The 23,833-nt window shown below is 37.1% G+C and overlaps 1 protein-coding gene across 3 annotated transcripts in view; it reads left to right on the plus strand.

Annotated features, from left to right (window-relative positions):
* The window catches only part of ARHGAP24 (Rho GTPase activating protein 24), a 701,416-nt gene that overhangs the window by 656,302 nt on the left and 21,281 nt on the right, over nucleotides 1-23,833 (plus strand). For all 3 annotated transcript variants that reach the window (XM_072942779.1, XM_072942787.1, XM_006198186.3), the window contains one exon: nucleotides 23,485-23,617. In XM_072942779.1, coding sequence (XP_072798880.1) covers nucleotides 23,485-23,617 — 133 coding nt within the window. The remainder of the gene's footprint in view (nucleotides 1-23,484; nucleotides 23,618-23,833) is intronic.

Genomic DNA, 23,833 nt, shown 5'->3' on the forward strand with positions numbered 1-23,833 from the left:
CTGGACATTTATGTTGTGGTGTTTTCACTATTATAAATAATGTTGTAGTGGGTATACTTTCATATAAATATTTTCTAGTTTTGGATTACTTTCTTAGGAGAGATTCTCAGTATTAGACTTTGTGGATAAGAATATTTTTGATACTTGAAAATTAAAAATTGCCTACTAAGTAGTATTTCTTTTTGGAAGCATAGAGTTATGACATGGATAGATACAGATCTACAGAACAGATAGACTAGAAGACTCTTGAGTACATGATAGGAGATAAGCATCATTGAGATTATGGGCTTGTGTTTATAATCCAAAAAATTGATGTTAACTCATTCGATGCCCTTTTCTGGTCACGTTAACAAAATCCTGAACAGTGATACTACTCAATGCTAGCAAGGTGTGTTGAGGTAGGCACCCTGATGGTTAGAGAACATCGTCATAGTTCTCTCTAAAGAAATTTCCCTTTAAGCAGGAAAGTCCAGCCCTAAAAAAATCAGATATATGGAAAAAACTGAAGTGCAAAGTTACTTATAAGAATTTTTGTAATAGTTAAAATGAACACCAATCTATTATCTTTAGCAGTAGATTGTGGTTAATATGATAAAGCCTTGTATAGTTATTAAAATTGTGGAAAAAATACTAATTATATAATGATAAATGGAAAAATAAGACAAGATAAATTAATTGATAAAAATACCACCTTTTTACAAAAAGTATTACAGACAGTTTATAAAGATTCATAAATTACCTCTGAGAGAGAAAAATTAAATGTGGAGGTAAAGAAATGAATTCAAAATTAGGGTCAAAGAACAAATTTAAAAATGTAGATACAGTTTTGGTTGGGGAGCCACATTTCTTATGGTATATTTTGAAAAGTAAAAAGAAAAAAGATTAGTAGTTCTATGATTCAGACCTGACTGCAAGACATAAACAATGGTTTACCTAGGAGAAATGCAGTTTTTTGTTCCAAAATTCGAAAATCGTTTGTCTGTGAGCTCTGTATAATAAACTACCACATTATGGGGTAAGCAACATCCTCTATGAGGAACTTCATGTGACATTGATAAATTACTGATAAATTTCAATGATCCTTTTTCTTTATATTTACATATGGCTTAAATATGTCAGGTGATATTGATAGCAAAGTTTATATATTAAAAATTCTTTTGATAGAGGTATTTAAAATTTGGTTCTTTTAGCAGATCCCTGCTACTATGTGAGAATGGGAGGATGCTTAATATATTTTAGGGTACCTATAAGAAGAGATGTGCCCTATAAGCAATTGTTTCTTGATAACTATAGGCTGACAATGAAATATTATGCGACTTCATATAAAATATGATCCTAAACATGAAAAATGTATTTGTTTTGTATAAAATGCATCAATACATACAGACTGAAGAAAATACAGCCAAAGATAAACATTAATTTTATGAAATAATGGGTGATATTCTCTTTTTAATACTATAAATTCAGTAAGCGTCCATTACTTTTATAATCAGAAATTTAATCAGAAAGATATTTTTATTAATTTCATGTTGTGTAAACATTTCCTCATCTTTTAGTCTTTGAAGTGTAGTTAACATAACTACCTGTTTACTAGAAAATCTACAGACAAGAGTAGCAAAGGGTATTTCAGCGTCAGACACAACGTGGCGACATGATAACGTTGCTAACCAACGTGGAGAAAAAGAGTCACTCACGGTTTCCGGTTTCTACAATGGTGTATTGAACCACCCCTGAACTTTACAGCATAAGCAATAACAACCAATCATTTGCTCGGAAATCGGCAACTTAGGCAGGACTTGGCCAGAGTGTGCGCATTTCTCCTACGCATGGATCCAAGATGACTTCATTCACACATCTGGAGCCCTATCTGAGGTGACTAAAATGGCTGGAGGCTGCGTGGTCCTTGCTCTCTCTCTTTGTAGTCTCACATCCAGTAGAGCTTCCCTTCATGCGACCTTTATCTCTAGAGATTAGTCAGACCCATTAACATGATGGTTGAGGATTCCGAGTGAGGCTAGAAGCTTGTAAACATTGCATTGGTCAAAGCAAGTCACAAAAAAGGGGCCAGCCTGGATTCAAGGGGAAGGAAAATAAACTCCTGAACTTAATGGAAAGAAGCGGCAGGCATACACAGAGGAGGAAAGATCTGTAGGAGACTGTTTTAGGAGAAAATCACTACCTCTTTAAAGTCTAAAAATCAAGTGGGGTAAATCCTCTAACTTTGTTTTCAAGATTTTTTAAAAAACATTCTAGGTTATTTATATCTCTATAAAATTAGTATAAGCTTGTCAATTTCTACAAACAAGCCTATTAGGATTTTGAAAGAAATTTCATTGAACCTAGAAATCAATTAGGAGAAAATTAATATCTTAAAAATATGAAATCTTCTAATTAATGAACACAGCCCATCTCTACATTTCACTAGACCTTTTTGTATTTCAACAATGTTTCATAATTTTCAATGTAAAATCTTACTCCATTTTGTTAAATTTATCCTTAAGTATTTAATGTTTATAAATGTTCCTACAAATAATAATTGTTTTATATTTAATTTTCTAATTACTCACTGCTAAATTATACAAATATGATGTTTTTATAGAGAGATCTTATGTCCTGCAAACTTGGCAAATTCATTTATGAGTGATAGAGAGTTTCTTTTTTTTAAGATCCCTTAGGATTTCCTGTATACAAGATCGTTGACTGTATATAATAAGAGTTTTATTTCTTCCTTTTCAATATGTAAGCCTTGTATTCTCTTTCCTTCACTTTTTGTACTTGCTAAGACCTCTTCTGCAATAGTAGTGAGTGGCATACTTACATGTGGAGAGGAGTTTTCAGTCTTTTACTATGAGGCATGATGGTAGTTGTAGGTTTTGTGTAGATGCCCTTTATCAGGTTTGCAAATGATCTTTTATTTCTAGTCTGCTGACACTTTTAATAATGAATGAGAATTGAATTTTATCAAATCCACTATGTTTGTATGTATTGCAGAAATTATCTGATTCTTCCTCTGTATTATGTTAATGTAGTAAATTGCACTGGCTGATTTTCAAGTGTTAAAGCAATTTTGCATTCCTAGGATAAGCCATATTTGGTTGTAATGTATTACCCTTTTAATATATTGCTGTATCTGACTTGGAAGTGATTTGTTGATAGTTTTAGACCTATATCCACCAGGGCTATTGACCTATCAATTTCTTTTCTTATAATGTCTTTGACTAGTTTTGTCATCAAAGAAATTCTGGCCTCAGAATTAGTTGGAAGGTGTTCCTCTACTCTGTTTTCTGAAAGAGTGTGTGTAGTTTGTATTATTTCCTCCATAAGTCTTGGGCAAAATTTACCAGCAACATCATCAAGTCCAGACGTTATCTTTGTGGGAAAGACTTCAGGTATACCTTTTGTAATTCTTCTTGTGCCAGATTTGGTAATTTGTATCTTTAATAAAATTTGTTCAGTCCATATAACTTTCCAAATTCATTGTTGTGAAGTTGTTCACCATGTCCCTTTTTCCTTTCTTTTTTTTTGAAATGTCTGTAGACCTTTAATGATTTCCCCTCTTTTACTTATGATATGAGCAATTTGTAACATCTTTTTTCCTTAATCTAGCTAGTGTGTTATACATTTCATTAAACTTTTAAAAGAACCAGTTTTAATGTCATTGATTTTCTCCCTTGTTTTTTCTCTTCTATTCTCTTATTCCTGGTGGTTGTTCATTCTCTGATAGTTGTTCTTAGTTTAGCCCTACTGGTGTTGCACCCTCTGCATGCTTGTTTTGGTATTTAGATAGACTCACGAAGACCTACATGTAGATTTCAAAAAGTCTTTTTTTTTTTTTTTTTGCTCTCTCCTTTCCAGCAGTCTGCATCAGAAATGCTAGCCACTAGCCTCTTCAACTTCCTTAAACTACAGCCTGTCTCCTTAGCTTAGAGAGGTTGGTATTTGCTCAAAGCTTCTCTTCCTTTTGAACTGATGGTCTCTTTTATTCCAAGTTGCCATAATTCCTTTAAAAAACTTGTAGGTATCGAATTACACTCCACTTGCTGAGACGAAGTCACACCCATATATCTCTTCACATCAGGCCTTTCCATGTGCTGTCCATGAGTTGGTGTGTTGTTAAGCAATCTTAAGATGCTTCTAAATCCTTCTGAAATGGTGAGAGAATCTGTGAGGTGTTACCTCGTCTTTCAGAGGTTTTAACAAGGGGTTTCACAGTCACATCCAACATAAAGGTACATGAAGGTCTCTACCTTTGGGTCATGTTTCATGGATAGCACCTGGATTTTATCCTGGCTCTATGGCCATTTCTTGCTTTGAGAATCCTTTACCACATGGAGCTACTGTCCTGAGGCCACTGGAGTTTCTCTCAACTCTTCAAAGTTGAACAGTTCCTTCTTTAGCCTCACCAGGATCATTTGTTGTGTTCCGAGTTACTGCAGCTAATAGTGTAGCTAATTTTTTCACCACTGCTTGATAAGCATTTACTTCTCTCTCGCCTCTAAAAGCAACTTTCTCATCGCTCTTCCAGCTCTTACTCATAGTTTCCTCACTGACTGTCCAGAATCTGCCTGGTTCCAAAGCCAGTACCATGTATGTCAGATTTTACTGTAGCAGCATCAAATTTCTGGTGCCAATGACCATGTCAATTATCTGTTGCTGCACAGCAAACCACTCCAAACTTTTTTTGGTTTTTCCGATTCTGCAATTGGATGTTGCTCGACAGGGACACCTTGCACATGTTCTGCGTGGTGTTGTTCGCCGCAGTCTAGTGCAGCCGCAGTGTCCTACAGCCTCCTTCCGAGTCTGGTGCCTAAGCTGGGCCAGCTGAACTGGCCGAGAGGTGGTTGGCCTCTCTCTTTCTCTTTGCAGTCTTATATGCCTTCAGGACTTGTCTCTTCAGCCAATTGCTAGAACTCTTTACACAATGTTTCAAGACTCACAGACAATAAGCATGGAAACTACGAGGCTTATTAAGGGGTGGGCTTAAGGGCGAGGCTCAGAACTGGCACAATATCACGTCCACTGAATGCTGTTGGTCAAAAGTAAGTCATAAGGCCAGCTTAAATTAAAAGGGACTAAAAATTGACTCCTTGATGAAAGAGTGGCATGTAAGTATAAGGATGGGAGAAATTATTGACAGTCACCTTTGGAGACGATCTGTCTCATTCATTCATCATTAGAAGTGTTTACTGTGTCTTAGACATTGTTCTAGATGAAAAAAGACAAGGTTCACTTCTTCTGGCGTTTGCATTAGTAGTGGTGGGCAGATAAACAACAGTCAGTATAAGAATAATTTCATAGAGTGATTAGGATGATGTGCTAATGTATTAGTGGATGAAGGAGTGGCGACACACATCTTCCTGAGGCTATAGTATGTGTGTGTGAATAACAGGAAGTTTGCCAAACCTAAGACATGGGAGAGGCTCAGTGCAGGTAGCACAGCAGGTACAAAGGCCTTGAGACAGGCTCAGCTTAGCTTGTTTGAAGAACGGAAAGAAGGCCGTTGTGGCTGGAATACAATGAACCATGAGTACAGTCCCGGGAGATGTGGTGAAAGAGGTTGATCCTGTAGAGCCCTGTAGGTTATAGTAAGAAATTTTGTTTTTATTCTGAGTGAAATGGAAATCCATTGAAAGGTATTTCACAAGCAAATGGAATAATTTTATTTACAGATTAAATAGAAAAGGTCACTCCGTGAGGGAAAACTAACATTTTCTATTACTTCAGCCACAGAACACTCCTGACACCAAATGTGTGCGTTTCCCACAAAGCAATCTCTAATTTTTGATGGACACCCATTGAGTGTCCTATGATTTAATCAGTTCTGGCACTAACTGCCCAGAGTTAGTGCAGACCCCACAGGTTTTGGGCTCACTTCTACAAGACTGTCCCCTCTCTCACTTCAAGCACCAATCACAAGTCCCAGGTTGTCACCTGTATTTCTAACCAACCAGCTATAAATCAGAGGTTCCTTGAGTTCAGTCTTTTGCTAAAACAGCTCATAGAACTCAGGAAAACAGTTCAGTTACTAGATTACTGGATTCCTACAAAAGGATACAATTCAGGAACAGCCAGATGAAAGAGATGCATAGGGCAGGTATGGGGAAGGGCACAGAGCTTCCATCCCTCATCATATGTGCTACCCTCCTAACCTAGAAGCTTTTTGCATCCCTTCAGTGAGGAAATTTTTATGAAAACTTTATTACACAGGCGTGATTGGTTAAATCCCTGGCCATTGGTGATTGTGCTGAATCTCCAGCCCCTCTTCCCTTCCCCCACCCAGATTGAAGGTGGGGCTGAAGTCCAGCCATGTAATGCTGTGATTATTTCCTCCTCCATCATCACCCTTCACCCCTCCCACCCCGCATCGTCTTTAGGGGCTTTCTCAAAGTCACTTCGTTAACATAAACTCCTGTGTGGTTGCAAGAGGCTTGTTATGAATAACAAAGACCTTCCTTTCACCTTTCTTGTTCCAAAATTAAAAAGATATTTCTATTACTCTTTTTTTTTTTTACTGTTTTTTATTGAGGTATAGTCAGTTTACAATATTGTGTCAATTTCTGGTGTGCAGCACAATGCTTCAGTCATACATAAATATACATATATCATTTTCATATTCTTTTTCACCATAAGCTACTACAAGACATCGAATATACATATATTCATTTTCATAGTCCTTTTCACCATAAGCTACTACAAGGTATCGAATATAGTTCCCTGTGCTATACAGTATAAACTTGCGTATCAGATTTGTGGAGAATTTTGTCTCTTGAAGAGGCAATGTGCTGTCAAAGTTCAGCAGGTGCTCTGAGCGGCTGGGTGGGTCCGTGGATGTCAGTCTCGGTGTACTTGTGGGAGAAGGTGAGCTACGAGCGTCCTTCTGCTCCACCATCTTGGCCACTCTCCTCTATTATTCTTATCATTTAAGAAATTACAAGGTTTTTAGGAGCTCTGACCTGGAGCTAGAGATGAAAACTAAAATATATCACAGTATCAAACTCTGGTGATCTGAATATGCTTGTTTTGATAAATAGTCAAGCTTGAGTCTCTCAGTCTTAGAGAAGCACATACACAAATTACAGGATTCTGCTGATTTAAAGAAAAAAGAATTCCCAGATCCATGGACAGTGAAATAAGAAGGCAAGAGTAGCATATTTGGGGCCAACTGAAATTGTAAACTACACTGCTAGGGAATAAATAATCCATAATTTCCCAAGGAGAGTGAGGTGATTTTCAGAAATGCATCCAAGTAGGGTGTTCTGCCCCACCTGCTTTTTGAGTCAGTTGGCTAAGTTTAAAATTTTGCATGACCAGGTCCTCGCTCAGGTTTCAACTTGGGGATATGAAGATAAACTGCCTGGGAACATTTGCTAGTTCAAGTTAATCTCACCCATGTTCACCATCAAAATGATTTTTAAAAGAACCTATTAAAAAGTACAGATTGGGCATAGTGTTTGGACTAGCTATTAGGATATATACAAAGCAAAGTACAGAAATTTTTCTTTGTGAAATATGTTAAAGAGTAAGAATGAATAAATATTTTCCCTTGTTTATTCTAATAAAGCTTATATATTATTTAAGAGATTTAGTTTTCATCTTTGTATTTATTAAAGTCTGGAAAGAAATTCTCACAGGAATTCTGCAAAAATAATCTCTAATTTTAATTAATTTAATTTAAGACCCCATAATTATTGTAGCTCTAATGCTAAGCCCTAAAATTTGAATTTTAAAGTAAATTTTTAATAACATTTTAGAATTATAAAAGTATAAAGTGTTATTAAAATTTAATGTAAATATTATTAAAACCATATTTTAAGGTATAACATTTTGTATATAATTTAGAACATAGACAACTAGAAGAAGGAAAGATAAACATTTCAAAATTAAACAACCCAGAAAGTTCTTGCTATATATATATGTAAGTAGGTATGTAGAGACTTAAATATATTGATAGATCTAAATACATTTATGTATACATACAAATATTGGAATTGCATAGTTTTTTACATCTTGCCTTTTCTTATTAACATTATATCTGTCATAAACAACTTCCTATGTTACTGAGTTGTTTTCGCAATCCTGATTTCAAGGAGAATATAATAATTCATTATATTGTTATATAGGATTTATTTAACTCTGCTTCTGTTGTTTTCAGTGTTTGCCTACATCAGTCCTATGCTGATGAGTGTCTGCATTCATAAATCAGCCTGTGCTTTTGAAGCTATGAATCTGCTTGGAAGTTCATGTTTCATATTTGATTGAGAAGAAATATTTTATCTTAGGGGAGAGAAAAAAAGATAGTTTGAGAAAAAGAAATTTGGAGCACACGCTACTTGAATTTAGATTGCAAGTGCACGTGCTGGCTTTTATGAAACCACGCACTTCCTGCTCTTCCTTAATAATAGCAAATGCTGTTTTCCCAGTGCTGAGGTTCAAGTTTGACTTTAACATATGTGTGACTTACTGTTCCTACAGTTAGAGGACGCATTCCCACAGACTCCTTGACCAAAGTGAATTTTGTGAGAAAGGTCTTTGTCACTGACCTGAAAAAATTTGTATTTAATAAGTTTATGTCCGCTGTAACAAACAACAGATGTTGGAGTTCCTAACCATTCTTTTCTTCATTATTTCTGTTTTGAAATGAAAACAAATGAAAATATAACATTTTATATTAAATTTCCCACTTTGACGGGACAAAAGTTAAATACAAAATGTGTAAAATGAGATTGGAAGCCAAGTATTATTTTGTTTCCAAAACTCTCCAGATGGCATCAGCTGTTCAGATACAGTTTGGAAGAGCTGGGAAGGTAGAGTCAAAAATGGCCACATGGGTGTCACCATCCACGCATTAATTGCTCAGCAACAAAATAACTATGCACTTACAACACAGCATTCAAGAGCAAGGACTGTGGCTAGAGAAGCCAGTGATTTTGCACACTGTGTCCAAGAATCCCATAAAACAGCTGCTGTCCGAGGTACCCCAGCTGCCCTCCCTTCCTCTGAGCTCGTTCTGCCCTTGTCCCTCCTCCTCTTCTCTCATTGTGCTTATTTTTTACTTGTTTTGGTGACTGACTTAGAATCACTAACAAACTGCAAGTCTACAGGGATAGAATGAAAAAACAACTCTAAAATTTTGGAGACAGAAAAGCCAGATGCATATTTTAATTTTACCCTCTGGGGAGCAATACAGCTTTGAGCATGACTGGTCTGAGTTATAGAAGGTGAACCTGAAAGGCGGAGCACTGCAGAGACAGTAGAGAGTCTCAAACATTAGTTTGTATAAGAATGGCCCAGAGAGAGATCTCAAGATTCAGATTCCTGGACCCCCCGACTCTCATTCTGATTTAAAGGGTTAGGGGATACCTAGGAATCAGCATTTCAAGCAAATCCCCATGTAATTCTTATATGCATGGTGCTCTGACCATAGCCTTGGAAATAGTAACCAGACTATGGGCTGCAGGAGTGTGGGTTAAAGGGAAACTGCTCATCTGAAGTGATGTGCCTCAGTTTTCTCATATATGAACTGGGGAAATAAATCAATCTCCTGGCATTATTGGAAGCAGCACGTTAGTTCTGACTGGGCCAAGCAGGTCTTTCACTACTCTGAAAGATAAATTACTTTCTAGGGTATACAGTTTATGTGTGAAATATACAAGTTCCCATCTGCTGAAATGAGTCTGAAACTTTAGAATGTCCTGAAAAGTACATCCCTGCACCTTTATGTTTTGATCCATGGAAAAACTCAAACACTGGGGAGTTTGATAGCACACTATGGGTATAGAGCTTTTGTATCATAGTGTAAATAAAAGATCGGGTTGATGGAGGAAAGTGAAGGAAGGAAGTGATAGCGTGAAGGCATGTGACTAGGTAAAGGGTTGGAAGAGCAAAGGACAGACTCCCAGGTGTTTGTCTAAACCACGCTCTGAATGTGTAAGTAGCAAACTGGCTACCTGTTTTCAGCAACCTAAATGATCCTCTGAAGTGCAGATAGGGCCTAGCCCTCAAAAGTCCTGAGCAGCTAGATGTTGAGCTATGGTAACTCTTAATGTTCCTATTTTTGATGCAGTTCTTAGATGTTATGATGGCTTGACAAGATTGATAACCATCATCTTAGAGTACTTCTCAAACTTCCGTCATTTACATAGGACCACCATGATTTTAGCCATCATTGTAAAACACCTGTACTTGGCTTACTGATATTTTTCTTTAAACTTATTCACTGTTTTTTAAAACAATTTTGTTGTGAAAGGAACTTGATATTATTTTTAGTTGGAAACCAGCACCACTTGCCATAAACACAAGGTTGATATGCATAAATGCAATGACAGCAAAGCATGTTATTAAATGGCATCTGAACACAGCTGCTTTGGGAAGACTCTGACCCTCGGAATCTCTGTTTATCTGATGAAAATGGGGATTGGCAGGTGCTAGTACCACTTGAGCACTTCTCTCATCGCCAGCTGGGGCTTCCTACTTGATATAATCGGGAGGATTGGAAGGCAATGGAAAATAGACTAGTGCTCCTACTGTGTAATAAGATGTAATGTTCCTCCCTTGTGGCACCTGACTTGGGACAGCCCACGGTCCGGGAAATAGTCAGATCGCTCTTCGATAGGACTGACAGGCCTACCTCCCTGAATGCTTGGCTTCTTATCTAATTTGAACAATGGGTGTAACTTGCAAGGGTTCCATAAAACCCTCTTGTAAACATATCAAGGTCTGAAAAATTAATAAGCTTTAAAGGCAAATATTTCATATGTGCAAAGCACTCATCCGAATGGATGCATGCTAAATATTTCATGTAGGACAGGTTGTTAGCTAGACATCTGTCATGTTCCATTGTGCTTACTCTCTTGGTGATGTATCTAAAGAGCTTGTACATCTGAAGCTGGAAACATGAATTTCACTTCCCTTTCAATTTAGCTTTGAATAAATTTGAGCTTACTTCCCTGAAACCGGATTGAGTGATGAATGAAAACAGCCAATTAACCAAGAAGCTTCCCAGTATGTGGCATATCTATCCATTGACATTTGTGTACTTATTTGCAAGGAAGCAGTGTAGGATGAGTTTAGGCTTTGAGGAGAGATAGGCACCATTTACTACCTATGTTAAAAGTCTGAGACTAGTTACTTAACTTCTCCAAACTCCTAGTTTCCTCATATGTAAAATGGAAATTATGCTTAACCTCCCCAGAGTTGTAGTTATGCACTTAAAAATAAAGCAAAATGGAACAAAAACACCATGAGTAAATGGTACAATGTGAATAAGACACTTAGCACACTTATTGTCATTGCAAGTATCATGATGTCAATGAGGATGATTTTAACATTTTATATAAGAAAAAGTGATATGCTTGAATCTATGTACTACAGAAGCTAGTGCTTAATCGTAAAATCTTCAGTGTTTTAATTCAGGATGTCTTCATTTCTTTTTTGAAATCTCCATAGCAATTCCTACTGAAGGAAATAAGATGTCTGTAAGGTTTTACTTTCTAAAAGTGTGTTTTTGTATGTCTTATAAGTAAATATTCGTGCATGAGCTTGGTGAAAGGATATCCCTTTGAGATAAATATTTTCTGAAATAAACTTACTGAGTCATGTTGTACAGACCATGCAATTCATCCATTTCAAGGGTACAATTCCATGATTTTTAACAAATTTACCAAGTTATGCAACCATTGCCGTGTATTAGTTTTAGAACATTTTCATCACCCAAATAGCATCTCCAGTGCCATTTACCGTTATTCTCAGCGGTAACCTCCTCAGGCAACCACTAACATACTTTCTGTCTCTATAGATTTCTCCCTTTTCTGAACACTTTGTAAAAATAGAATTATTCAATATATGGTTTCTTGTATCAGCTTTATTCACTTAGCACAATACTTTTGAGGTTTGCCCACGTGACAACGTGTATTAGTAGTTTGCTGCTTTGGATTGATGAATAGAACTTCACTTTGTGGATATACTGGAGTTTGTTCACTCATCGCTTGGTAGATATTGCAGTTGTTTCTGATTTTTGGCTTTTACGAATAATGCTGCTGTGAACATGCATGTACAAGTTTTTGTGTGGTCGTAAGTTTTCATTTCTCTTGGGTGTACACTTAGAAGTGGTATTGCTGGGTCATATCTACGTTTAACATTTGAGGAGTTGCCAAACTGTGTCCCCAATTGGTTGCAACATTTTATATTTCTACCAGCAATCTATGTATTCCAGTTGTTCCTCCTAGCCATTCTAGTGGGTGTGAAATGGTATCTTGTTGTTTTAGTCTGCATTTCCCTAATGACTGCTGATGTTTTGTATCTTTTTATGTGCTTGTGAGTCATTCATACTTTAGGAGGCATATAGTTTTTAAATGTTTGATTTTTTTCTGGTTATCTTGATAATTTATTATGAGGAAATTGTTGAAAAATTGCTAAAGCAGCAGCAATAATATTCTGGGAATATCCAGGACTGAAGTGAACTTCTGAGATACCACGAGAACAGGCATAGACGTACTCATGAGGATCTCTTTGTGGGCAACACATTTAAAACTCTGCCTTCATAAAGGAAAACTCTACATGGATAACTAGAGTATGAGCTCAAAGTAAAGAATTTTCTGACTCTTGAGCACCCTTCCTATCCCTAGCACCTAGAAAAATGTCTGACACAATGCAGGCATTTGATAAATCTTTGTTGAGTAAATGGATACAAGGCGTATATTTTGAACACATTTGTTGGATAAAAGAGTGCAGATATTTCTGGTGTCTCGATAAGTAGGCAACTCATGCACTTATTTTCACAGATTAGAATTCAGGAAATTTGAAAACTGTTGTGTTTTAAAACAACTTCTCAAATCCTGTTAAAATATCATTTTTGTCAACTAGGGCAAAACTATTGGTGATAATGTAGAGTCATAATCTTATGAATGGGAACACAGTTTCATAAAAGCCGCAGCTCTAACTTAAACCAGTACCTCTGTTTGTTTTGTACTCCAGAAGTGCTCCTGAATACGGATGCATTATACTTTGAAAGTATAACTAGATTTTGATTTATCACAAAACACAAAAATAAAAACAAAACTCCTAACTTCTTCTCAATATAATTTTGTTTGCCTCTCTTCCCACTTACACTGACCTTTCTTAAAAATAGTCCAAGTAAGAAACAGCATGAATATAATATATAAATGTACATACATGTGGTAGCAAAGTATACTTTCCAACAAGGAGCATGCCAGCAGTTTAATTTGAAATCCACAATAAATATATAACTGGATTCTTTTAAAACGTTTATCCTTCCCCCCAATATATACATATTAATAAACTGAAATTGTATCATTTAGCTCCTAAGTGAAGAATGCTTTTGTGTTGTAATAAGAGATGGTTGAAGTGTTCAGAGAAGGAACAAGTTTTGCATAGACCTGAACAGTTTGGGTGTTAATTTGTGGATCCACCTGGATATACCAGAAAATATTTGTGAGTTAGATAACACTGTGAGATAGAGATTCAACAGCGTAAAACTGGGCCTCTATTCTCATCTCCTCCTTAAGGCACCAAGGTTTTCTTTTCAACCATATTGACTTTATTGGAAGAAAATCACTTTTCTGGCAAAGAATGTTTGCAACCTTTATGGTTTATCCTAGAATCAGATAATCAGAATTTTCCAAGCTTGTGATGGTTACAAAAGGAAGTGGGCAACATGCAAAAGGATCAGTGTTCAAGACACATTAATAAGAAAAAAAAAAGATACATTAAGGAAACTTTGGTTGCTATTTAGTCTTGATTATCTAGAAAAATTATTTGTGATGTTTAGCTCTGCTTTATTTTTTATTTAAAAATGGAAATATTAAATTACATATATGGATTTTAAATGCTGTTGGGGAAATTTTAAATATATTTTTAGCATAAATGTACCCCATCAGCATCAGAACATCAATAATGCTTCTCTGGAAAATTCTTGACTGCATAATCTGAAATCTCTAGAAAGCAATTAATTGTTGAATGTACTATAATGATCACATTTACTTTGTTTTTCCTGAAACTCCATCTGCTTTACAATAAAATTGTAAAGCAACTAAATACAGCTGTAACTTCTCTATTTTAGCTAAGCCAAGTTCATTAACTGTTTGCCAAGATTTTGGAGCCCGTATGAAACTGAAATTACAACCTGTAACACTTGAAGTCCCGGGTACAACTGAAGCAAGAAAGGGCTACGTAATAAGGTCTCAGGAACTTACAAGTACTAATGTAAAGACATGAAAGCTAGTGGAGAAATGCACACACTCCATGAAGGAACCCTTCACGTCTGTACATCAGGAGTGAAATGTTAGGAAAGACAGCATATCCCATTGAAGCAAGAAATGGAAGATCACCGTTTACATCCAATTAGACAGTTGCATAATCATAGTTTACTTAGAGAATGTGTATTATTCCTCCCAGTTGTCTTTATTTCTGAGCCATTCCTGGGGGAAATGTGAGGTGAGCAAGAAGTTCTTAGTCCCCTTCTCTCAAAATACAGTTACATAATCCAGTGAAAAATAAATACTATTTGTTAAGTATAATTTGAAGATGTATGTAAATTTTTTTTGCATCTCTTACTGAGAGTAGTTTCTTTATATCCACCTGAAAATAGGTCATCTGAATTGACAACAGTCTTCTAATCTTTTTAATCATTCATGCATTTCCTAGCATATATTTTATACTTCATGAATTTAGGAAGTTACGTTTCACAGAACAGCTAGAGAAAGTGTTAATGCGTGGATATTACCCCATCATGACTCCCAATCTAGATTAGGAATGCCTGTGTTTATTAAAATAGCAAACTAACTGCTTCGTCCATTGGCAGCTAGAGATGCTCTGTGGAACCTCGAAGGCTTGAGTTTTCTCTTGAGACAATTATAAAAAATTACAGTGAAGATCAGCTAGCACTGAGGAGAGAGAACACAGTCCAACATGTACAATCAAAGACAGCCTTGATTAATTTTCTTCATACCATAAAACCAACTGGATATGTTTTTAAAAAACTTTAAAAAGAGCAAAATATATCTGTATATGTATGTAGTACCTGTATGTGTGTAGTATGTGCATATATGTATATGTAGCATATAGATACACACGCGCACACTTAGAATGTTTGCAGACAGGCTGTCTATAATCTCTTTAGTATTAGTGATTTTCAAATAATTCCTTAGGTCAATACTTATTCTAAGCAATTATATACATTATTGATATGAATAGGATCTTAGTTTAATACGAAAATCTTTGTAGCTCTATTGACCACAGATTTAGTTTCTATAGGAAGAGTTTATAGGAAAAACTTTGTTTCATAACATAGATCTTAAGAGTTTGAACATAGGAAGAGTTTATGGGAAAAGCTTTGTTTCATAACATAGATCTTAAGAGTTTGAACAATATTAGTGTCACTTATAGTACAAGAATATATCATGTTCATTTGAGTATTACTTCTAAGTAAAATTTGGATATGACATTGAACCTTGGGTCCCAAGTCACCAGGGCCATATTAACTCACTTTTAAAAGTCGTGTTGATTAATTTTGTAACTGACAGCACTTATTTTTAAAAGTGATTAATTTATTTGTATTGGGCTATAACTGACATACAGCTATGTAAGTTTACGGTGTACTGTGTGTTGGTTTGTTACATTTATATATTGCAGTATGATTGCCATTGTAGGATTGGCTAGCATCTCTATGAGGTCACATAATTATAGTTTCTTCTTTGTAATAAGAACGATAAGATCTAACCTCTTAGCAACTTTGCAGTTTATAACACAGTATTATTGACTATATTTACTATGCTGTGTATTAGATCTCCAAAACTTATCTACTAGTTACACCTCAAGGTTTTAGGTAGGTTTTTGTTGTTGTTTTTGGAATTGAATGCATATGGATGTGCCATGTAGCCTGTTAAAACAGAGTTATACTGATGTAATATTGCTTTAAGGAAATTTTTCTGAATATTTTACATCAAGCCTTTTTTAAGTACCTGAATTGCATTAACCTTTCCACTCCAATGAAATCACCCTGGTGACTATAATGGGAAAGTCAGATTTTATTTTTATTCTTTAGTCTAAATTTTTAATTTAATTAGACACATTAGAGTGTGGCTATTTATAAAGTGAATCAATGCTGTCAAACATACTAATCCCAACTAATTACATGTCACTTCTAATGACTAGTCTATAAAATAAGTCTAATGTATTTCTATGTGATACGTATTTATCTGTATATGGTTAAACATTTGCCCTTTGTATTCAAATGTAGTATTCAAAAGCCATAAGCGGCATTTTGCTTGTCATTTATATTTATTTGTTACTAATGATTACTACTTGTATGTGTATGTTCAGGGACCTAGGGTGGGAAGACAAGCTTGTAGCAGAAAGATCAGCAATTAATATGCTGTTGCATGAAGGAGGTGAGTAATATGAACTTGAACTTGAGCAATGGCCATGAGACTGCTGAGAGACGGAACAAATTCATAAGGTATGACATCGGAATATATACAGGATTCAGTCATTGGTATTTTTTAAAACTTTCCAAGTAATTCCAACATTCAGATCAGTCTGAGGATCATTAATCATTGTTCAATTTAGGGTCTCAAGAAAAGCAACATTTAGGTTGACTTCTAGGCTTCTTGCTTATTCATGTCAATAGTAATGCCAATCATGGTTGAGGATTGGCATGATAAAGGAGGAATAATTTTATTTCAAGGTTTTTGCTGTTGTTGTCCAGCTTTGTATATATGGAGTTCAGAGCATGTATGGAACATCGAAGAAGTCAATGGAAAGATCTGATGTAGAGATATGCACTTTGTAGTCTCTGCAGAAAGATGATAGTTGAACTCATGGATTTAGCCAGGGAGTCTACAGAGAGTCAAGGAAAATAACACTTAGAGGCCAGTGGAGGAAGGAAAGCTTGGGAGCTGACTGGTAAGGAAGGATGACCGGAGAAGGAGCAGGTGAGTGAGATGGCAAAAAACAATGAAATGAGAGACTTACACAAGGGAAATGCTTATCAGAAATAGCCAATGGATGAATATCCATGAAGTTTTTTTTTTCAGTTTGGAAATATAGCTACTTTCTATTTGAGGGATCTGTTGTGTGGAATCACCCAACTCAGACTGCTGAGAGGAATCTCTTCTGCAGGTACACAATAGGGTATCTTACTTGTTACTTTGCGCATCATACACATATAGTTGTGTGTGTGTTTGTGCGCACAACATATGTGTGCATGCGTTTGTTTATACGTTGGATTGTCTATCAAACTCTCAAAATTTTTTATGTGATTAGCTGGCTGTGTAAGGGGGGAATCTATACACATATCCATGTACACACATAAGTAATTCTAGAAGTGGGAAAGACAAGGTCAGCGTGACACTTTGGTTTAATCTCCGCACCAACATTCCTCTCACTTCTCTTCCATCAGTGAACACTGGAGAGAGAAGGATATGAGTAGTTGGTGCCATTGGATGATGGAGTGGAGAGTGGCCAGATTTTAACCTGTGACCGTTTCGCATTAGAACTGCCTCCTTTTTTGGAAGGTTTCCACCTCAGATACATGTTCTATATTAATATTCTTCAACCTTGGCAGTGCATGAGGCTTGAGGAGCTTTTAAAAAATCTCAGTGCCCAGGCTTCACCCAGACCAATTGTATCAGAATATGTAGGACCCAATCATGAGTACTTTGGAGAACTTACCAGGTGACTCCAGTATGCCGTCAAGGTTGGGAAACACTTTCTTCTCTGTCGTACTGGTCAATCTGACAATATTTCCAAAAATCAACATTATCTGAAAGCATGTTTCTGTCTTTCTGATGACATTTCGTGTCCTAGTGCTCTGTCGGTACTATTCATGGTTTTACAGGTAAGCTCACCAGATGCAGATTTGGGATTATGCTAGTCAACTCAGACTGCCATGACAAAATACCGCAGACTAGGTGGCTTCAACAATAGAGGTTAATTTTCTCACAGCTCTGGAGGCCGAGTCTGAGATCGGGGTGTCAGCGTGGCTGGGTTCTGGGAAAGGCTCCTTTCTTGGCTTGTAGACAGCCACCTTCTCACCCTGTGTTCACATGGCCTTTCTTCCTCACAGGAGCAGAGGAGCAGGGGGTGGGGAACAAGCTTATTGGTGTCTTTCATTATAAGGGCTCTAATCCTATCAAACCAGAGTCCCACCCTCATGACCTCATCTAACCCTAATTACCTCCCCAAGGTCCCATCTCCAGATACAACCTCAGAGGTTGGGGTTTCAATGTACGACTTTGGGAGAGACAACAGTTCAGCCCATAGCCAGGGTCGTCATGCGGGTCTGTGCCATCATTACTTTTAAACCAGGAGACTTGTTTGAGACAAGCACTAATTCAGTGTAGTCCAGACAGATAAAAGTGCCCTTTGGTGTTGTATATAATTCAGCAGTGATAGTTACGTAACTACAATGAGCCATGACAGTTTAACCAGATTCAAATTTCGTTGCCAATAAGTGTACTCGTTTTGACAGATCTGTAAAAAAAAAACAAAAAACAAAGTTAGAACAGAACCAGACTTTTCTTGTAAATGTTTAATTTAGTTTGGAACTGCTTACCAGCTCTGGATTTGCGTTTCTCTGTCTTGGTGAATTCAGTGGACAGAACAGCATGTTGTTTAAGATAGTCTGGTGGCCGCCTTCATCTTGGCAACGACGCTGAATGTTTTCAGTCTCATTTATGTTCTCCCTGACGTTTGATGATGTTATGTCATCTCATTGTGTATGTTGCAAATAATTTGGCAGTGTCTTTAATAATTTCCTGTGTGGGTGCACTGGAAATTCATTTTATTCACTTAAATCCTCAGATTATGTTGTGTTCTGTGCATAGCATCCAGAGTGAAAATTTTCCATTTCTAATTTTGAGGCGTAAGTTTTAAGGTTGTTAATCTGTGTAGTATTATGCTTGTAATTACTGCAGCAGTCTGCTTCTCTCTGGGTGAGAGTGTTCATCAGGGAAGGTGCAGGTGGGGTTAGAGGATGAGCGAGAGGGATTGTGGTCAGCCTCCTTTATCCCTTTTCAAATTAGCAAGAGGACTATATTGTACATAGACCATAAACAGGCAAACAATTTCCGGGAAGTATAAAAACATTCTGAAGATCACACACCTGGCAGGGACTTGGCAGCTAGAAGATACAGAAAGTGTTAAGCAGTCAAACACATGAGGCATGGGAGGGCAATGTGTTGATGGTGATTGGCTAGACATACAAGTCCAAAGGAGGACAAAAAAGTTCTATGTTGTTCCTGTCTGTTTCACTGCGCACGTGCCACGAGGCAGTGCAGACCACAGGTGTTCGGGGACCACTTGAAGACTGAATGATAGAACAATCCCAGAATGACCTAAGGAAGACCGGCAAGAATATAAAATTAGGTCAATCATAGAAAGTCTCAGGGAATTCAAGTTTACTAAAAAGCACTCCAGGATCCAGAAGGAAAGTCCAAGTACAATTTAAGGTGAAAACAAACCCCACATGCTGATCAATTAAGAGGCATATGTGCAGAACCTCTTCTGGCCTGATAGCTCTTCTACTCGGGACCCCTGGGCTGTCTCTGCCTCTTTGCTGTCGCTGCATAGGATGTGCATGATTATTTATCTTTATTTCTGAAAACAGATTCTACCACCAGGTGAGTGAAAGAGACCTGAGGTCTGGATATAGAATTTATATTAGCAAATAGTTTTGAGTATCTACCAAATGAGTGTGACTTTAAAACCCCTCATATCTCAGTGATTAGCCTGAGAGGATTTTCTGTCTATGCAGTTTCCTATTCATGTACCCGAGTGGAGTTAATAACAGGACCCACCCCCTGGACTGCTGGGAGGACCTGAGTCAGAGAGATGTGTATAGGTACATGCTGCTGCTGTTGTTGTTATTATTATTATTATTATTACTAACCAGGTTAGGGATTTTAATCCTCTATCGCACAACTCAAAAGTTTACCATAATGCAGGTGGGGAGGGTGGGGTTGAGGATCTAGCTCAGTAGTGTGTGCTTAGCATGCACAAGGTCCTGGCTTCAATCCCCAGTGCCTCCATTAAAAAATAAACTTAATTACCTACCCCCTCAAAACAAACAAACAAAAAACACCTAAAAAAAAAAAGAACAAAAAGTCTGCTGTAATTCAGTCACTTCACTTCACTTTGCTGGAGAACATGATGTGTTTCTCTAAGGCAAAGGTAGTATATCCCACTAGGTACTTCGGGCAATTAACACATAACATTGCAATTTACTTCTACACATTAAAGCAAATATTAATTAGGCAAAGTCCTGGGTCTTCAGTAAGGCTGTAGCGTTAGGTGCAGAAGGTTGCTGTTTTGTAGAATGGATATACAAAGAGGTATTTCAGAGAAACATCAGATCTCCCTTTACAGCAAGCAGCACTGGCAATTGTTGCAGATGGACCGTGGGCTTCTCGAGGTGAACCAAAGCTGGCAAACAGGTTCAAGTTTTCTCAGAAATTACTGATTTTTTCCCTTCAGTGGGAAAGGACAAAGCCAAAAATGACAATGCTAAGTAAATGGAGAAGTCTCTATTTCTACAAAATAACCTAAGTTTAATAAAGCTCCCCCAAAGAGTTACAAATTTTTAAGTTGTATCCTTTAACTTAAAAAAGTAATAATCTTTGTTAATTTAAAAAAATATATATTTGGCCATTATTTTTCTTTATCGTTTCTATGTAACTAATAGTGTGTGGGCATACACTTACAGTGCTAGAAAACTGATGTAACATATCGCTTTAAGGGGAAATAAAATGATCATCCAGGTCCACATCTCTTACCTTGATTCATAGCGCAAATATTTCTATTCTTGGAGCATTACTGCAGCTTTGGTGCTAAGAAAATTACCGGTGGATGAAGAATGATTCTGCAGCCTTTCATCCTTAACAATTTTCACACCATCTCCATCAGTCTGACTTTGCAATCGTGCCATCTAGTGTTCAAACGTCCTCAGTACAACAGCTCAACTTCAGAAGCCAAATAACACAGGAAGTAACAAGCAAGTTACCTTTAACACAGTGTGCCTGGGGAGAGACAGTGTAACCAACAGCCCATCACTGAAACACTGAAACAGATTTCTTCTAAATATATATTTCTTGTTTATTTTTATTGCCTCATTTATTTATTGTGTTTAATTCATAAATATTTTTATATATTCTCTTTATATATAGTCACACAAATTATATATGACATACTCCACATGTTGAAATTATATGTACTTTACATTTTACTTTTGTATTCTTCTCTGTGTCTTCCTATAACTTTAACAAGAAGATCATTAGCTTTGAAGGCAACACAACAATCCAGTCGTGCATTGGGTCGGATTTGAGTGGATTGGATTAGAGTGGAATCAAAAGATGGAAAGCGTTTATTATAAAACCTGATTGCACTGCATATCCTGCCCAGGCTGTGGTTTTGTTGCTGCTGCTGACTGTGCCTTCAAGGGTCAGGTGCTTTGCTACATAGCAAGCGAAACAGAAGGGATTGCGTGAAATAGAGCAATTCGCCAGAAAACAAACAAAACTAGTGTCTTCCTTGCCTTACCTTACCATTGAGACTATTTTAGGTCTGTCTTTTTTTTAAAAAGAAAAACTTTTTTTGAAAGTGTTTTTAGGAATTAATGAGTTTGGGCCAAATGTTCAAGATGTCTGAGAGACATGATTTTTATTCCCTTTACTGGCCTTTGAGATGATTTCTGTATTGTCTATCAGTTCAGCATTTTAAGAGAAAAAAGTTCATTTATTTACTTATGAAAACAATAAAATTGATTGAAGAGAGACTCCGTCAGGTCACCTCCATCATTTTAGCATCTGCAAAATGGTTGACGATATGCTCTGACTGGCTCTGATGCTAAATGGAAAACCCCAGCCCTCGCCCTGTCTGATTCTGAGGTGGGTGAAGTCCCTGGTCCATGAGGTCTGCTCAGACCTAATCCAGTCCTGCTCTGAGCTCTGGTCTCCCTTAGCCTTTTGTCAATTCCTCGAGGACAGGGCGCTCCCTCCCACTTTGGGCTCTGTTTGCCTGCCTTACTTAAATCAGGAATGCCTTCTTTTTTCCTTCAGTCTCACTTAGTTCATTCTTACACCTCTTTAGATCTTAGCCTAAGCACCGTTTCCTCAGAGAAGCCCTCTAGCTCCTGGATTAGTCCTTTCTTGTTATTAGATGGCATCCAATACTTTTCCTTATTACCATTCACCACACTTTGTAATTATATACTTGTACTACTGTCTGCTTTGTATCTCCTGCTCCTACTAGATTATAAATTATGGCAGGCTAGAATATTCCATGTCACTGTGTTTTCTGTAATGCTCAATACAGAGTAGATACGTGGGAAATTGCTGGCGAAATTCATCTGAGTCCAAACTTGAGCACTGAGATGCCCGTTCCCAGCTCCCACGTAGATTTGCAAAGTCACCTCTGCTTTCATGTCATCCTTGGGACAAGAGAAGAGTCACTGAGGCAGGAAATCCCTGTGCCTGTATTCCAGCTTCTGAAGGAATACTCCCTGTGACCTGCGTCTTCCTGCGCACAGTCTGGGAGCAGGCTGTACGCTCCTACTCTTACAGAATCACTGACCTGGTTCACACCACTCTTCCTGCTTCTTGGGAATCGATTGACCTTTCACTCCCTGACCGCCAGTCTCTCCTTCCCACGCTCCTGTCCCCCACCCCCCGAAACCAAACCAAACCAAACAAAAACCCACTTCCTCTTGTCTTGACTGTCAGCCATCTTCATGGATCAAGAGGGAGATACAGAGTACAAAATATACATTAATATTTCAGTAAATCATCCTGTCACTCTGGTATTCAGCAAAGAATAAAAATAAATTTTGTACATTTCACAAAGGACATGTCAAGTTTTCATTGTTTATTTTTGTAGTACTTTCCTTCTCTTTCAAGAAGTCTCTAAGGGTTCCCAATTATCTCAGAATATTAGACAAGCAATCATGCTGAGATCAATCATCTTCAAAATGAGTTTTTCTTAAAAAGTCAAAACATGTCATATTAAACTTCAGGTATCTATAACCAATCACCAATGTCTTCTGAAGAATAAGAAATGAAGTTAGGATCCAGAAGTGATTCATTCTGACATTGCATATATACATACACACATACGTAGATTGGGTATTTTGGGTACATTGTATTATACTTTGTCTGGTATGCATGTTCTCATTGTTTTATGAAAGTAACACTTTTGCTTAACACCAAATACACACAAAAGAAAAATGCTTGCACTTTTGAATATTTGTAAACCACACCGAGGGTTCCAAGTGTCTCTTTAGGTCTCTTTCCTTCCCGCCTGCGGTAACATCTAATAGGCATTACCTAAATGTGTGCTTCTGGAAAGCCGGATTGACCGATTCAAACACCAGCCCATATAGAAATCTGACTCTTAGATGTATGTTTGATGTAAAAACTGATTAAATAGTATATTAAGTTCACTCTACAGAGAGTCATCACACTTCTATCTCCACAGCAACACGGATGTACACACAGTGGCATCACTTCTTAAGCTGTATCTCCGAGAGCTCCCGGAACCGGTCATTCCTTATGCAAAGTACGAAGACTTTTTGTCATGTGCCAAACTGCTCAGCAAGGAGGAGGAAGCTGTAAGTCAATGCATTTATTTCTTCAAACTATTGTTTGGGGTTTGTCAGTGTTCTTTGTCTTTAATCTATAAATTTTCCTTTGCCGCAGCCTTGGATTGTTTTCCACTATTCCAAATATTGACATTACACCCATTTAGAATTTATGCACACAACTCAGGTCCCAGTTTTGATCCTCTCTTTTATCAAAAGTGAAAAATGTAGCAGAATAAATGAACT

The sequence above is a fragment of the Vicugna pacos genome, chromosome 2 (assembly GCF_048564905.1).
Source record: "Vicugna pacos chromosome 2, VicPac4, whole genome shotgun sequence".
Classification (NCBI taxonomy): domain Eukaryota; kingdom Metazoa; phylum Chordata; class Mammalia; order Artiodactyla; family Camelidae; genus Vicugna; species Vicugna pacos.